The 16,225-nt window shown below is 38.1% G+C and overlaps 1 protein-coding gene across 1 annotated transcript in view; it reads right to left on the bottom strand.

Moving 5' to 3' along the window:
• The window catches only part of DNAH11 (dynein axonemal heavy chain 11), a 311,121-nt gene that overhangs the window by 222,431 nt on the left and 72,465 nt on the right, over window positions 1-16,225 (bottom strand). Inside the window, exons 22-29 of the mRNA XM_058534426.1 lie at window positions 15,106-15,264; window positions 14,099-14,182; window positions 12,452-12,610; window positions 9,665-9,787; window positions 8,783-8,905; window positions 6,102-6,326; window positions 4,895-4,986; window positions 3,569-3,695 (exon numbers count right to left, since the gene is read on the bottom strand). Coding sequence (XP_058390409.1) covers window positions 3,569-3,695; window positions 4,895-4,986; window positions 6,102-6,326; window positions 8,783-8,905; window positions 9,665-9,787; window positions 12,452-12,610; window positions 14,099-14,182; window positions 15,106-15,264 — 1,092 coding nt within the window. The remainder of the gene's footprint in view (window positions 1-3,568; window positions 3,696-4,894; window positions 4,987-6,101; window positions 6,327-8,782; window positions 8,906-9,664; window positions 9,788-12,451; window positions 12,611-14,098; window positions 14,183-15,105; window positions 15,265-16,225) is intronic.

The following is a 16,225-nucleotide window of genomic DNA, read 5'->3' as shown; positions in this document are numbered from 1 at the left end:
TCAACATGAGTTATCTGCCCACAAAGGGCGTCTTTTCTGGGGAAATTGCATTGTTATTCCCCAAGCTACAGTTGCCATGTTATCTTGGTCACTCTACAGGGAGTACATTCAGGAATGTTAGCACAAAAGGCAGAGATGGAAAAGCTGTGTCTGGTGGGCTGAAACTGATTCTGATATTGAAAAGAAGGTAAGACAGTGTAGCAAGGCCAGGCTATTTGGTATAACTGCCAAAAGCATTAACTATCCTGTACTAAGTGACGAAGAATTCAGAATGCACCCTGACTTCGCAGAACCATTTCAAGGAAAGAAGCTGACTGTGGCTGTAGATGACTTAAATTGCCCTTAGCTCCTTCTCAATCCTCCACCCCAACAAGTCACTCCTGGGTGGTTATTTGCACCAAAGAGGCAGCTAAATACGTTTTCTAATAATAGACCTTTAGTAACAGTGTGATAGCATTTTATGGGAATTTGAATTGTTGAAAGTTTAATTAGTGTAACAAAAAGATCTCAATGAAATCACATTTTGAGCACAATTGAAATATATAAATCTCAAAATTTAAAAATATATCAAAAATCTAATCATTTCAAAGCTGGCAGGTCAGGAGAACCTATAAACTGTGTTTACACTGTAGCCACATGGCCAGACCCACTTAGCTGGTGAACAGAAATACCCACCTCCTTTTGTTAGCATGGTGTAGAGACCCCTGCTGCTGGCATTAATCAGCATGGCTAGGAGCAATTTTGTAGATCTCTGTGCTGTGATTTTAACATTCAGCTTCATTATAATTTAAAATGTTTTTAATGTCTTATATTATCTAGTCCTTCATTAAAGAGTGGTACTAGTACTGAAAAATGTACCTGAAATTTGGGGATTTAGAATTTATGATTAAAATGTTAGGAATGAGGTAGGCGAGGGGACCACTATAGTAAGTCACACTGGCATTAGAGAAGGTGACACTCTAAAATACTGAAGTGACGCTATGAAAATAAAAAGAATGACTTAAATGGTACACTTTTAGAGTTTACATATAAAAAAACTCATCCTGTAACTTAGGAAGGATAATGAAAAAGGTAGCTGACATCAGAGATGCATAAACCTACAAGCCAACGTGCTGTCTGGCTAAGGCATGATGCATTGATGATTTGAAAGGAAGTAATGAGAATTAGTGACAAGTAAATGTCGAATGACCTGTTCCTCTACCACCAACCTAGGACTTCAATTAAGGACAAATAGTCATCGGGTATGTGCACGTTCCGAAGAGAACATACAGGGGTTAGGACAGGGTAGTCTCTCCAGGGCTTGGTAAGACACACCTCAACCCCTTACTATCATCTACCTCCTTACACCCCTTCTATGGAAAGTACTGCAGGGAGGAGGAGAGGAGAGATGGCCAACCTCACACCTGTGAGTTATCAGCCCAGAGGGGATGCTATGACTTTTCCTCACTCATTGTGGGGAAGGAGAAGGAATGTTCCCCCAACCTCCACCCTTAAGTTATGAAGTGAGAAGAGTTGGAGAATCATCATAGAAACCATGGGTGCCTGCAGGAAGTGAATCTGTGATGTGTTCCTTGCGTGGACATCTGCTTAGGTGGAAAAAGGAGGAAGAAGATGGAACCAGATGGCTGATTACACTGCCAAGGGCAAGAACTAGAAGAGTTGAGCGAGTTGGCTCTGCGATATATATCCCGTGGGAGGTTCCCCTTGTCCCCTGAGGACTTGCACATGTGTTCCCCAAGAGACCCAACATGGGGATGCTCACTGTTGAGAATGAAGATTGACAGTCAGTGCTGGTCAGAGAAGCAGGAACAAGCACTAAGAAAGGGCAATGACTGACAGATGACACCCCTACCCCCTTTCCATGATAAACAGGTAGGGAGGAGGAACAAAAGAATTGATGACTCCCGCCCAATTTTGAGTTAATTATGTGACAGCCTGGCTTTAACACAGAGGTGGGATTGGAATTTTAAATGAGACCTTACGGAGTTGTTTTTGGTTTATTTATTTTTTAATAAGAAAAATGAACCAGGGTGTTACAATACCTACCCAAGATGTTATAAAAGGGTCTGCTACTCAGTGTAAAGAGATTCAGCAGAGCAGATTTGGGATTAATAATTGTAGAAAATTAAAACTGTTTCATGTCTGTATTCTGTGTAATTAATACTATTCAATAAACCAGTCACACAAGTGTTTATTGTATTTAAAGAATATAATTTTAAAAAGAGAATGTTATCCTAATTACAGATTTATGCATCTCTCTTCTAATTTATATATTGAAAATTCAGAATTGTAAGTATTTCGTATTTGCAAGTCTTTAGGAACATGTACCTGGAATAGAATATGACACCCTCTATCTCATACAATCACTGCCGGCAGGGGGTCCAGCTGCCTGTCGGTCAGGACGCTGTTCCCAGGAGGTTATTGAAGCATAACTGTGGTTTTGACTGCTGTGTTTGAAACCAGTAAACAAAACAAAAAGCACACACCCAAAACATCCAATTGTGTGCTACATAAATGAGATGGATACATGGGTTCCTAGTCAATCTAATCAGAGGGATTTTATTTACAAAGCCATCTGGGAGTTAGCATGAATATACAAAACAGTACCTGACCGGTGACCCTGAAAATGTTGCCAATGTTGACTAACAACTCTGTTATTAACAGTGAGACTGCACTCCTATTATCAACAGCAAGTGTAGCCATCCAACTCAATTATGTTCAAAGAGAAATGAGGTACGAGAGAGAAATAATCAAGATAAATACTGTGTCCAAAGAACAGCAGAATTTAGAAAACTGTAGTGTGAAGAGACATATTCCAAAAACAATGGCATAAAAATATCCAGAGAAAGAAAACGGAGACAAATCCATAATGATAAAGCACAACTTTTAGCTTCAAAATAACCTTACATACCATCAACTCTAGGAGCAAGCGCCTATGTCAGCTGTAACAACTGTACTATCTAAATGGATGTAAACAAATGAATACATATAAGTGAAAGGCAACATCCTCTAAATGTTTAAAGGAAACAATGCTTTGGGATTTGTACAAAGTTTGTCTCTGATCTGAGCTCTCTCTGTTATTTTTGTATAGGTAGGGGAAAATTAGAAGGTTAGGTAGAGAACGAGCCTGAAATTATACCAGTCCGCCTCTGATAGCTCTGAAGACATGAAGGTTACTTTGGAGTCAAGGCTGTAGTAAGGAGATATCAGCCATGATCTTATTCATACTGACCCATTCCTAGGAAAGCAAACCCAGTAATGGATGCTCTAGCCCTCATCCCAGAATTCTGGGGGATTTGGAGCCACTATTTCTTCCATTAATTTGTTGCAGGGCCCTAAGCCTTGTACATCTGATATCTTTTCCCTTTATTGAGAACCAGGCAGGTACCTTTCCTAGTTCCTTGAGCACTGCCTCTGACATCCCTCCGTTGCTCTATTAGGAATATTTATTGCCGATTTTCTAGCTCCTGGCACGCGTGACATGGTAGGTGGCATTTGACAATGATAGAGAAAATGTGACATTCCTTAGCTAATATAGTATAATATGAGACTTTCAAAAAAGTATTACCTGTTTAGGCTGAGCTCCCTTTGAGAGAATGTCAAGTAAGTCTGCGGAAGAGATGAAATAGAAGCGTGGAAAAGCCACACGCTTGGTTTCCAGGTATTCAGCAAGAGCTTTTTCGCAAAGAGAAAGCCTATACGAATGAAAAATCTTTTTAAGCATATCTTGCCCATTCAGTTATTAAAACATCAACAAAACAAAACCCAGCTCCTCTCATCTGTCCATTCATCACAAGAAGCTCACTGTTTAACAGGTAGCCTACCTCCTTCTCTTTAACACCATCATCTTGCTTGTGACTAATATACAAGTCATGCCAAGTAGGGGTAGATACACACACACACACATCATTAGTTGAGGCTAAATATAGATCAGACTTCGGTTGATGTCACTCATCACTTTTCTTAGTGACACTTCTAATCAGCAGGGGAAAAGACTAGGTTTGGCATCATTCAATCCGAGCACAAATACATTAGTTAAGATGTAATTGGTTTAAGGTCTTCCTTTCCCCATTGAATGTCTACAAAACACAACTGGCTTCAACTCTCTCTGGTGTTTAGAGGAGCTATAAGATCCAGAATCATTTTCACTTTATTTTTCCAAGCAGAGCAGAGATGACCCAGAGGCAGAGCCCCACAATCCCCAAAGATCATCGACTAAGAAATAATTAACTTCTGTGGAAATTCACCCTTTTAAAATTATGGCCAACTTTATGCCTAAAAAACTTTCAGATTACGAAATAATTTTGTTTATGTAACGTATGTTTTTATCTAGAGCTCTCCTCTACCTTGCCATAAAAAGTGATCACAATTCTGCACAAACCTCTTCTTTTACTAGCTGATCTGCCCATTTTTAATCAAAAGCCAGAATAGTCTTATGACCACTAGCTGTTGTAGAATTATATGTGAAAATTACAAATGGCCCTTAGAATAACAATTTCAAAAGTACTAACATTCTATCTAAGAATAATTTCTAGTATAATTAAATTATATACAAAATAAAGGACTTAACTGAGTACAATTCCAGTTCCTGGCATATAGTGGATGCTTAATAAATATTTGCAGGATAGTTCGATAAAACTATTGTCAATTCCCTTGATAATAAGATACTCTCATTTTACTACTATGATAGTCCTTTTGGAAAACAGAAATATATTTGGATTTATTGACATTAATTCACAATATATATGTACCACCTAATATGTACAAGGCACTTATTATAAAATAATTTAGTAGAGGTTGTACCTATAATAATATAACGTTAAATACTATTAGGTACTTGAAAGAAATCTCATAAAATTATAACAAATTGATCACTTTATAGTTTTATTCTTACCTGTACTGTAAATCTTTAAGTTTTTCATAGAGATTAGGTCTGCATGTTGCTTCTATAACATTTTTTATTTTAGCTGTCTTGAACATTAACTCCTGTGTGAAAGTACAACATGGTGCCATTGATATTAGAAATTACTTTTCCAAATTTTCATCCATTTTGGAAATTAAAAAATGAAGAATGAACTATGAGAAAGCAAGGTTAAAGAGACTTCTAACACCATGTCTGTCCACTTTTGCTTTTAAACTTTTAGATGACCGAAAACAAAGTATAATCACATAGTTTTTATAAAAATAAATTCGATGGGCATTACCACCATTCTGGGTCCACATAGAATTTCTTTCTTCTAAACCAAACAAAAAAACAAAAAACAGAGAGAGAGAGAACCCAGAATCTCAAAGAGTATACTCACATACGAAAATGGGATGAATACTACATATGAAAATGGGATGAATACTAAATAATCTATCTGTTCTTTCCTCCTTAAAAGTTAAACAAAATAGAATTCCTCTGAGTGTTCTGCTTTAGATAGGAAGGAAAAAATATTTAATAATCATTTCTATATGAAAAGGTATAGCCATTATTCTTTGCTGAAAGTCTCTCAAATCATTTATCATTATTATGTGTACATCTCCATGTGTTCTCTGTGGCTCTTATGAAACAAACAAACAAATAACTGGTAGTATTATTCTGTTACTGGTTTCCCCTCCATCATTAATCTAATGATGATGAATCTGTCCACCATGCCTCACTGCAGGGGTGGGCAATCTATGGGCTATGAGAAACATCTGGCCTGCTGCCTGTTTTTGTATGGCCTGAAGCTAAAAAAGGTTTTTACATTTTTAACTGGTTGAAAAAAAATCAAAATAAGCACAATATTTTGTGACACATGAAAATTATACGAAATTCAAATTTCAGTGTCTATAAATAAAGTTTTATTGGAGCCCAGCTGCACCCATTTGTCTATGTAGTGCGTTTACTTTCACACTACAACGGCAGCATTGAGTTGTGACAGAGACCATATAAAACTGCAAAGCCTAAAATATTTACTATTTGACCCTTCACAGAAAAAGTTTCCAGACCCGTTTCCTGAAATGCAAAAATATATTAATTTTTATGAGTACAATACCCCAAATGATGTTTCTTTATAAGATTTTCATATTGTTTGGAAAACTTTGCTAGGATAGAAAACAGTCTGTCTTCTACAAACCTTAAATTCAGCATCTACTCCATTGAATCTTCTAGCATCTTTTACAAGCTGGATTCGAATATCTTCTGAACTAACAAAGATGCTTTCCAGGTGAGACCAAGTTCGCTGGAGTTCCATCCAAGTAAAGATGACTGAGTCTGCTATGTTTAATTTATTTTGCCAGCTTAGGACTTGCTCAATGAAATATTCCACATGCTTGCTTTGAAGCAAAGTCTGCAACTGAACCTAAAAGAAAGGCAAAGAACTGTAAATAACAGCTAAATTAGTTAGAGTTAAGTATCCTGAGGGAGGGACCATACTTATTCTGTTTATTACTGGGGTCCCAGGACCTAGCACGTAATATGTGGAACAGGCATTCAGTAAGTATTGGTTAAATGAATGAATTAATGGCATTAAATATTCATTTTAACATTTTTTCCAAAAAAAAAAAAGACAAATATAAGCAACTGCATTTAATATTAATGCCTACAACAAGATCATGTATCTCTTTGTAAGCACAAAAAAATATTGTGCACCAGGGCGCAGCTTTAGGAATTGAACTTTTTTCTTTTATCCTCTCTCACTCTCCCCTGGTCCCTGCCTATTAATCACTCCAAGGTTGTGGGTCTTTTTTTTCCAATATTGAAAAAATAAAACAAACTTCTGTCCACCTTCCATTTTCCTCCCCTTCCAGTTTACCACCAAGCTTTGCAGCTCTCTTAGCACTAAGGCTTGCTCTAACACCATGCAGTCTGGCGAGCAATTCTCACCATTCTAACATAGAAATCTCAGAAAGTCACAGAGTAGAATGGCCTCTTATTCTCCTTCACCTCTGAATATCTAATACATTTGACTCTTCCCCCCCCCAGGTTTATTGAGATATTATTGACATATAACATTGTATAAGTTTAAGGTGTACAATGTGATGATTTGATACACATAGATATTGTGAAATGGTTACCACAATAAGGTTAGTTAACACCTCCATCCCCCACATAATTACCTTTTGTGTGTGTGTGTGTGGTGATAACATTTAAGATCTACTCTCAAGTTTCAAGTATATAATACAGCATTGTTAACGATAGTCACCATGCTGTACATTATTAGATGTCCAGAACTTATTCATCTTATACCTGGAAGTTTGTACCTTTTGAGCAACATCTCCCCACTTCCCCCACTCCTCAGACCCTGGCAACCACCGTTCTACTCTGTTTCTATGAGTTCAGCTTTTTTAGATTCCACATATAGTGAGAACACACAGTATTTTTTTGTTTGTTTATCGCGGTAACATTGGTTCATAACATTGTATAAATTTCAGGTGTACATTATTATACTTCTATTTCTGCATGGATTACGTCATGTTCTCATGTTCACCACCCAAATACTAATTACAATCCATCACCACACACATGTGCCTAATTATCCCTTTTGCCCTCCTCCCTCCCCCCTTCCCCTCTGGTAACCACCAGTCCAATCTCCGTCTCTATGTGTTTGTTTGTTGTTGTTATTATCCACTACTTAATGAGTGAGATCATATGGTATTTGACCTACTTCCTCTGACTTATTTCACTTTGCATAATACCCTCAATGTCCATCCATGTTGTCACATAAGGCAGGATTTCGTTTTTTATGGCTGAATAACATTCCATTGTGTATATATGTATATATATACACCACATTTTCTTATCCATTCATCCATCAATGGACACTTAGGTTGTTTCCATGACATCTGACTCTTTCTTTAGGGGAAAAATTTAGCCCGTGGTTTCTATGATATTGCAGTATCCTTTTTCTACCATTTTGCTGACCACGCTCTCTCTGTTTCCTTTATGTCTCCCCCTCTTGTTCACCAAATGCAGCCTTTTCTGAAGCTCTATTCTCAGTTGGCTTATCTTCTTTACCTCTCATTCAATTGTCAAGATATCAAAAATGACCTCCCAAGATATCAAAAATGACCTCTACATTTCTAGACCGAAGCTCTGTGCTGAGCTCTGGGTCTGACTTTCCACCTTTACATAAATGTCCCTCACTCTAAATACACCAAAAATAATAGAGCGTCCTCTCTCTAGACCAGATTCTTTTCCTAAGTGCCTTATATCTAATAATAATAACACTGCTGTTATTATTTCCCCTGAATAGTTTGTCTCTTTCAACTTTCTTATCTCTTATGTCCAAAGAGATGTCCACCTATAACCCTAGAATTCAAGGCCATATATGCTGTACTCTGGACTGTCGCTTCAGCCTTGTTTTTTATTATTCCCATAAAGAAAATCTATATTCTAAGGACACTAAACTCTTAAAATTACCTCTGAATGCTGGCATTCCAAGATGCTACGAACATTGTCTCCATTGCCTATAACACCCTTTTCTGATTGCCACTCTTAGTTGAATACCAGCCCATCCTTCAAGGTTCAGCACAAGCACTGTCACCTTACAGGGCCCTCCCTGAGTCTTTCCCTCTCCCCATCACAGAGCCTCTGTCTCTTCTTAGACCCCTTGGAGCCCTTCTGTCTGTGTCTCTGCTTAAATGCAAGTTCCTTGAGAATAAGTGTTCATATCTTTTGATCCCAAACAGTACCATGCCTGGTGCCAGGTACAAGTAGACATCCAATGAACGAATAAATAAACATTGAGTATTGGAACTCGGAAAAAGTCTAAAATCATAAAAGAAAAAAAACCTGTAATAAAAATATCCATCTTACTTGGTTGTGCTCTAGAGTTTCAAAAAGTTGCTCATCAGACTTTAGTAATGGAATGCCTGTCCGATAGTGAACTTCATAAGAGAACTCCATGGTCGCCCAGGTCTGACTGATTTCAGTAATAACCTAGACATAAATAGTATCAAGTTACATGCACAAAAGTTTAACTTAGGATCAATATCAAGGCTATCATCTGGAATTTTAAAAAACTTTTTATAATTTTCAAAAAAGGCAGAGTGATAGCAAACATTATTGGCCTCAATTTTTTTTCCTCCAACTAATTCATGGTGATGAGGTTTAGAGAATGAATTCCATCACACGAAAGAAACAAGCATCCCACCAATATAAAATTTCTGTTGGATCCAAGTTTTAGATTCTTTGCTGAAACAAAATGCTAGAGCAGGAAGGGATTTAAAAGGCTATCTAAAGCTTTGACAGTCATTTACAAATTAGCCAGCATGAGATAGGTAGCACTCGGAATGCCTGAATGTGAAGCCCAGTTCCCCTCTGTGAACCCAGGTAAGTTAATTACCTCTCTGTAGCTCAGTTTCCTCATCCGCAAAATAGGAATAATATTACCTACCACAGAGAATTAATGACTTAAGAAAAATAAAGCACTTGGAGCAGTGTTTGCTACAAAGTAAATGATACTAAGTGTTTTCTGCTCTCCTCGTCATCATCAACTGGGCCACCCCTCTTGTTTGACACATTTACTGTGACTTAGAAGGATTCAGTTTCCTGCCCAAGTCACACACTAACTAGTGGCAGAGAACCAACTGGGACTCCTGTGTCCCCCTCCCGGGGCAGGAGGACTCTTGAGTCTGCTTATGTGCTAATGCACAGAACGAGGCCCGTGTAAAAAGGAACAGCCCAAGGATACCACACCTTTTCAGTCCCCAGTTCTTTCACTGCTTTGTCCACAATGCTTCGGACGTCATCTTCCACTTGGTGCAACCGCAATGCTAACAAATCTGCCAAAGTTGTGGCTTCGTTTATTGAAAATTTGACCTAATTAGGAAGAAAAAAGGACAGAATTCATATTCCACATATATTAATGGTTCCTTTTACCTAATAGTCAGAGGAATGAATAATAGCTAAATATGCTCAGGTCAGCTGCTGGGTCCATCTCGCCCATCTAGTTCTCAAAGGTGGGGACAATCAAAGCCACTGCTTTTTACCTCACAACTACTGAGGCATCCCCCACCAGAAGTTGAGGCCAAGGTTTAGGCCATGTTCACACTACACTACTTTCTTTTGTTTCATATCCTTTCCTTGTCAGCTCATTTCTTATCTCCTTGCCCACAAAACCCATTTTTAAAGAGAATCACATTGTTCATTTATTATAATTTGGTTGAAATCCCAGGAATCAGGGAGTAGCTCATTTGTCTTTTCTTCCTAAAGTACTCTATTCACTGAACATAATTCCCAGTTGCTTCCGTGATTTAACCTAGTTTTATCACTTATTTAATCTTAGTTCCTTGGCAAAAAATATTTACTCATAGTGTCATTATTCATATTTACCACATGAAAAAATAATTCATATTGATTTCCTCATCTTGTTGACTCCCCCCACAACAACCCCAGTATTTGCTAAGAAGCTCTCAGCTCTTCTTAAGTGCCCAAACTCACCTGTGTCCCTCACAAAAGAAGAGCTGACCCCGCCTCGTGGTTGCAGGAAAGCCATTTCCTTTCCTGCTCCTGCTAAGGTATCTAGTCCCGGCTTCTTGGAAGCTGCAGTCCTCCCTGGCTCTCCCCTACCAGTGACATTGCTCATCACCATCCGCCTCTCTGCGTGGGGTGACCACACATCCCTGTTTGCCCACGACTGAGGGATGTGAGACCTTCAGGGCTGAAACTTGGCAAGTCCTGAGCAAACCAGATGAGCTGGTCACCCTATCTCTGCATCCCTTTTGACCTCGGTCCAGAGCTGATAGGGACCAGGGACCCAGGTCTGTCTTAGAGAAAGAACGAACAGGGATGCATCGCGGGCCATTCTCATTAGTTATGCAGTTTGTGCCCGAACATGGACACCCAGCCCAGGTGACAACTTGAGGTTGAATCTAGCTGCAGCTCTGATGTCCCAGGACAGCCTGGAGGAAGATGCCTTTTCTAAATGATCTGCCAGAGAAGGTGCCTTTTTCCAGCTTGCAGAAAGGCATGATACAGGCTAGAGACTGTGGCGAGGAGAAATCTTATTGGAGGAAATGTGAGGAGAGAGAGAGTGGGGCACAGCCTATCACATATTGAGAGATTCAATAAAGATTTTCTGAATGAATAAATTAATCGATCAATTACAAAATCTAAATATCCAATGTCTAAAAGGCTCTATGGAAAGTATTATAATAATAGCAGCTTCAAGGACCATTTATTGAGCACTTACTACATGCTAGGTCTCTCTCTCTCTAACCTTATCTCCAATTTCTTCACTAAGTCTGCATGGGAAGCCTTATAGCATTGTTTTTATTTCATAGAAGGGGCATTTGAGGTATGGAGAGCTGGTAACTTGCCCAAGATCAGGGTTACTGAGTGTTAGGGTTGGACCAATAAAGTTTAGGCCATCCCCACTTCACCAGGCTGCACCTTTGTCTTCAAATCATGAAAGTCTTTCTTCTCAATATGTGCTTACGAGAAAACACATACCAAACTGCCTTTACCTATCTTAAACTCATAAAGGTCACCTTCCCTGAAAAATAAAGTGTCAGGTTGGTATATTTGCTCTTAAATGGATGTAAAAAGGCGAGAAAATATAACCTTCAGTGGCATGGACTCTTCAGAAATCATTTTATATTTTGTAATAAAATCAAAACCATCAAAAGACATTTAAAAAAAAACGCCACTATTAAATGAATTGTGTGTGTGTGGGAGGGGGAAATCACAATTTCAGAATTCTGTTTCCTCCTAAATTCACTTCTATACCCTCTGATCCTCTCCACTATATGTAAGATTCTTTGCAGCCATGTTATGCTCTATAAAATGCCTTCACATTATCTCACTTGATCCTTACAAGATTCTCTGATGTACAAGAGCAGATAACATCCCTCCCATATTAATAATAAAAAACAAAACTCAAACTAGAAAGGTGAAGTGACTTCTTTGAGGTCACATAGCCAGTAAGAGATAAAAAAGGGGTGGTCTTAGTGAGTTCAGGCTGCTATAACAGAATACCATAGACTGGGAGGCTGAAACAACAAATATTCATTTCTCACAGTTCTAGAAGCTGGAAGTCCAAGATCACAGTGCCAGCAAGGCCAGGTTCTTGGTGAAGGCCTCTTCTTGGTTTACAAACGTCTGTCTTCTTGTTGTATCCTCACATGGCTGAGAGTAGAAAGCTCTGGTCTTTTCATCCCCTTCTAAGGGCACTAATCCCATTCATGAGGGCTCCACCTTCAGGACCTAATTATCTTCCAAAGGCCCCATCTCCAAATACCATCACACCGGGGATTTAGGCTTCAACATATGAATTCTGGGAAACATGTTTAGTCCATAGTAGGGGGCTAAAACTAGGCTCTTCACATGTTCAGTCTGTTGGTCCTATCTCAAGGAGCTTGACCTCTCCCATTTGACCAGAGACCTTCTCACAAATCCCACTTCATCCCAGATGAATGAGGTAAACCAAGGAATAACACTTCACAGTCACAAAAACATTCAATTAATGAGACCCAGGAAACTGACCCCAACAGCCCTCATCAGCTGGTGCCAATGCCTGTCTCTGAGGGCTGGGCTCTGTAACTCTGCGATGGCTCTCAGGGAGGTCGTCATGTCCCTCACTGTGCCTTCCAGGCCAGCATAAGCATCCCAGACACGGACTTCCTTGTCTAGTGACCATATTTCCTAAAGAAAAGCAAAAAAAAAAAAAACAAAAAACAGATCCCCAGATATAATAATACATTTTATAATTTGCCTCCTTTGAAAAAATGAATATATATTTCCTTGGATTAGGAAAGAGAATAAAAGCATTTAAGCCACTCAGTTAAGGACTAAAACCAGAGACACTGAAAAGGATCCATTCATTTGTACACATATTATGAGTCAGCTACGTACAAGCTGCTCGGATACAGTGGTTTCTTATTTACAGGCTCCAACTTGGATGTCCTGTGAGGAAACCCACAGGACATTAAATGTAATAGAGTTTACAAGACATGTGCAATGAAGACTATTTCCTCTAGAAACATAAATAAGTGGAAAACTGGATTATCTGGATTACTAAAACCTTCCTCTGAAGACCTGACTTGTTCAAATGTTAGCCTTGAAGCGTTGGTTACCTTTGAGTTATTGTTCCTTGGAACTTAAATATTTCATGATTTTAACACGTGTCAAATAGAGCTCTTGACTAGGCTGTCTTCTCAGCTCATGGAACAACACCAACAATTGTGAATAAGAAAACCCATAATAAAACAACAATCTTAGCACAAAGAAAAGCACAAAGCCACTTGTTTAAAAAAGATAAAAGAGCTTCGGCTGAGAGTGGGGGTCAAACTGTCACTCTGAAGTGAGATAATCCAACGGTTGAGGAGTTAAGTAGGGAGTGAGCACAGAAATGAGGCATAGTGACCTCATGACATCCAAAAGAATGATGGGACTTCTTAGTTAGGGTCTTTGAGAGCAGAGTATTATGAGAGAAAAAACTGTGAAGAGTTGATAGGAGCTGAGCACAGGACTGAGTCGAGGCAAGGATGTTCTGGAGTGAGAAGAAAGCCAAAGACCCTGCCACTTTTTAACTGTCTTTCACGGCTATGCATTTTGGCTTTATTCAAAGAGGTTCTACTTCCTTCAGGGGGCATATGACTATGAGGACTATACATCAAAGCACTAGATTCCAATAAGCTCAAGTCTGTTACATTGAGCCCCCTTGGGATACTGGAGTAAGCAATTAGAACAAAGATCATAATATTCTACATAAATCCACAACTGGCATACTCCAATTACTTGCCCCAAATTCCAGAACCAAAAGGTACCTTTTAAGATATAAAATGCTTATGGCTGCCACAGAAGAAATTCAAAAGCTTTCATAAGCCTTACCCCTCAGCCCTGAGACTCTTACTCTTCCCCTCTATTCAGACAGCCATAGGAAGCTCATGATTACAGTTGCTACTCATCAATTCATTAGTCCTAATACTCTTTTATCCACTCATTCACAGAAAGGCAGGCTTGATTAGAAGTGCAACTGGCTGAGAGTGAAAAAAAAATACTGTCTCATATCATCCTCTTGGAAGTAAATAAGGACACACAGCCCAACACACCAGCTACTAGGTTAGGGAAGATGGAAGGAGGTGGTGCTGAGAAAGATCAATTGTTGTAATAGACGGTTATGGAACTTGCCTTGGCAAACCTTCTGAGCTCTACATCCATCTGTTCCACATTAATCTGTCTCCACTGGGTTTTAGTCCAATTATCAATGCTTCTCTGAAAATGTACGAGCAGATAAAAGTGTCAACAACATTTGGTGAAAGCAAGTCTCCACAGCAAAATATATAAACCGATGATACAGCGACTCTATCATCCAGTGGGAAGTCAATTATTTAAATATTAACTGCACTTGTCAAAACTTCCCTATCAACAAAACAAAAAAGTTGTCAGAACATGTCAAACTTAAGGCTAAAACATTATGATATATTAATTTCTGGTAGCAATGACAAATTCCATACACACACCATCATTATCATCGAATCCTGAGTACTTTGAATGAATTGATAAGTATGTTACCATTAAATACCCGCTTTTTATAGTTCAACATATAACAGCTTTCATAAGACAATTTTCATCCATTGTAAACAAAACTCTCATTATCTTCTTGACCATATTCTATGTCTTGATAATATATTTCTATGTGGCTTTCAACTAACTTCAAAGAAAATTATATATAATGCACATTGCAATATGCCTTGTTGCCTAGAACTTATTTTTACACTTAAGTTTGTAACTTAATTAACAATATATAAATTAACTTTTTAGTCAGGTCCATTTATATATGCACACACACATAAGTGTAAGCACGGGTGTATACATGAGTTTGTATGCATAGGTGACCATATATGTGTAATATATACTTATGTATTAATTTTTATGTATATCCTACATAATCATCAAAAAGGATTTGAAGCAGTCAACTCATTATATAAAGTTTCATTCAGAACTAGAAACAAAAACAATGGATAATTCAGAGAAAAATCTTCTACTAATAGAGATATATGAACTCTAATTCCAGGGGAGAAAATCTAACACCTACATATTTCAAGACACAAAATTCAGATAGAAAAACTAAAAATTGCATACTTGTACAAGAGAATTACTAAAAGAATGTATGCTTTCCAAAAGCAGTGTCTTACTCTAACATAAATAATGACATCCCAGAGTCCCTTGAGCAATTTTATTTCTTTGCGACACTGCTTCATTTGTTTGTACTCTGGAAGAGCCACTTCAAAAAGATGAGTAGATTCCTGCATCTGCAACATTTCTTCTTCTAATGCCTCAAGCTCTTGATTTGCCTAAGGAGAAAACACACACACACACCAACACTCATATCCAGCAAACTGCCAGAGAAAGAGAAGCCACACAGTTCTGTAGCTTTGGTTATGTCAACATTTACAACTTTGAGTTTAAAAAGAAAATAAAAAGAAATCTGCAGTCTCATTACTGGTAAAATGTAGAAGGCTTTAGATGAGCAAACTCATGGCTACTCAAAAAGTGAGTGTAGTCCTTTAATACACACAGTAATGTTATCAATACTCTCCCTATACATATTTCAGCAAAATTCACTCTGCCATCAGATTTCTACGAATACAATTTTTCCTCTTGATTTACATTGTACAGCTGGGGAATTTGCTGGGGAACAAAAGATGAGGCTCTAGAAGCTTCTACTTAAGAACAAATCACTTTTTAAAAAAAAAAAAAGAACTTTCAGATTAAAAAAATATCCTAGAGATTGTCAATAGTACAAAACGTACTGAAGAGAATTTGTGAAATAAAACAAGACAGCTAAAAATACAGCACAATATGAGAAATTTCATCATATGATTATCTTTACCAAGACTCACCTACCACCCTCTCTATGTAGAATAGTTTATGTTTTACACCAAATATAAGCCAACTCTTAATTTTACTTTTTATTAACATAACAGTGTATTTACGTTCAAGGAGTACAGAAGACCTTGTAATGCAGGAAAATGCAGGAAACCCAGGTTCACTTTCAGTTCTTCTGGGTGCTGTTTCTCTAACTCTCAATTATGTGCGCAAGCTGCTCCCTTTTGATTTATCAAGTTTAGACAGTACACTAGGTTAACAGCTTTGCAAAAGAAGGATTTAACTTGGTTTTTCCACTTTATATTTTCTTCCATCCTCCTCTCAATATCCAACAATTCTATTGCTTTAGTTCTTTTGATTTGGTTTTTAACTTTAAATACCCAGACAATCCTTTTGTTTAATCTACTTTCAACTCTCTTAATGTCC

Source organism: Diceros bicornis, chromosome 3 (genome assembly GCF_020826845.1).
Source record: "Diceros bicornis minor isolate mBicDic1 chromosome 3, mDicBic1.mat.cur, whole genome shotgun sequence".
NCBI classification, from domain to species: domain Eukaryota; kingdom Metazoa; phylum Chordata; class Mammalia; order Perissodactyla; family Rhinocerotidae; genus Diceros; species Diceros bicornis.
Note: the sequence above shows the minus strand (reverse complement) of the source record. Positions and strands in the feature narration are given on the sequence as shown.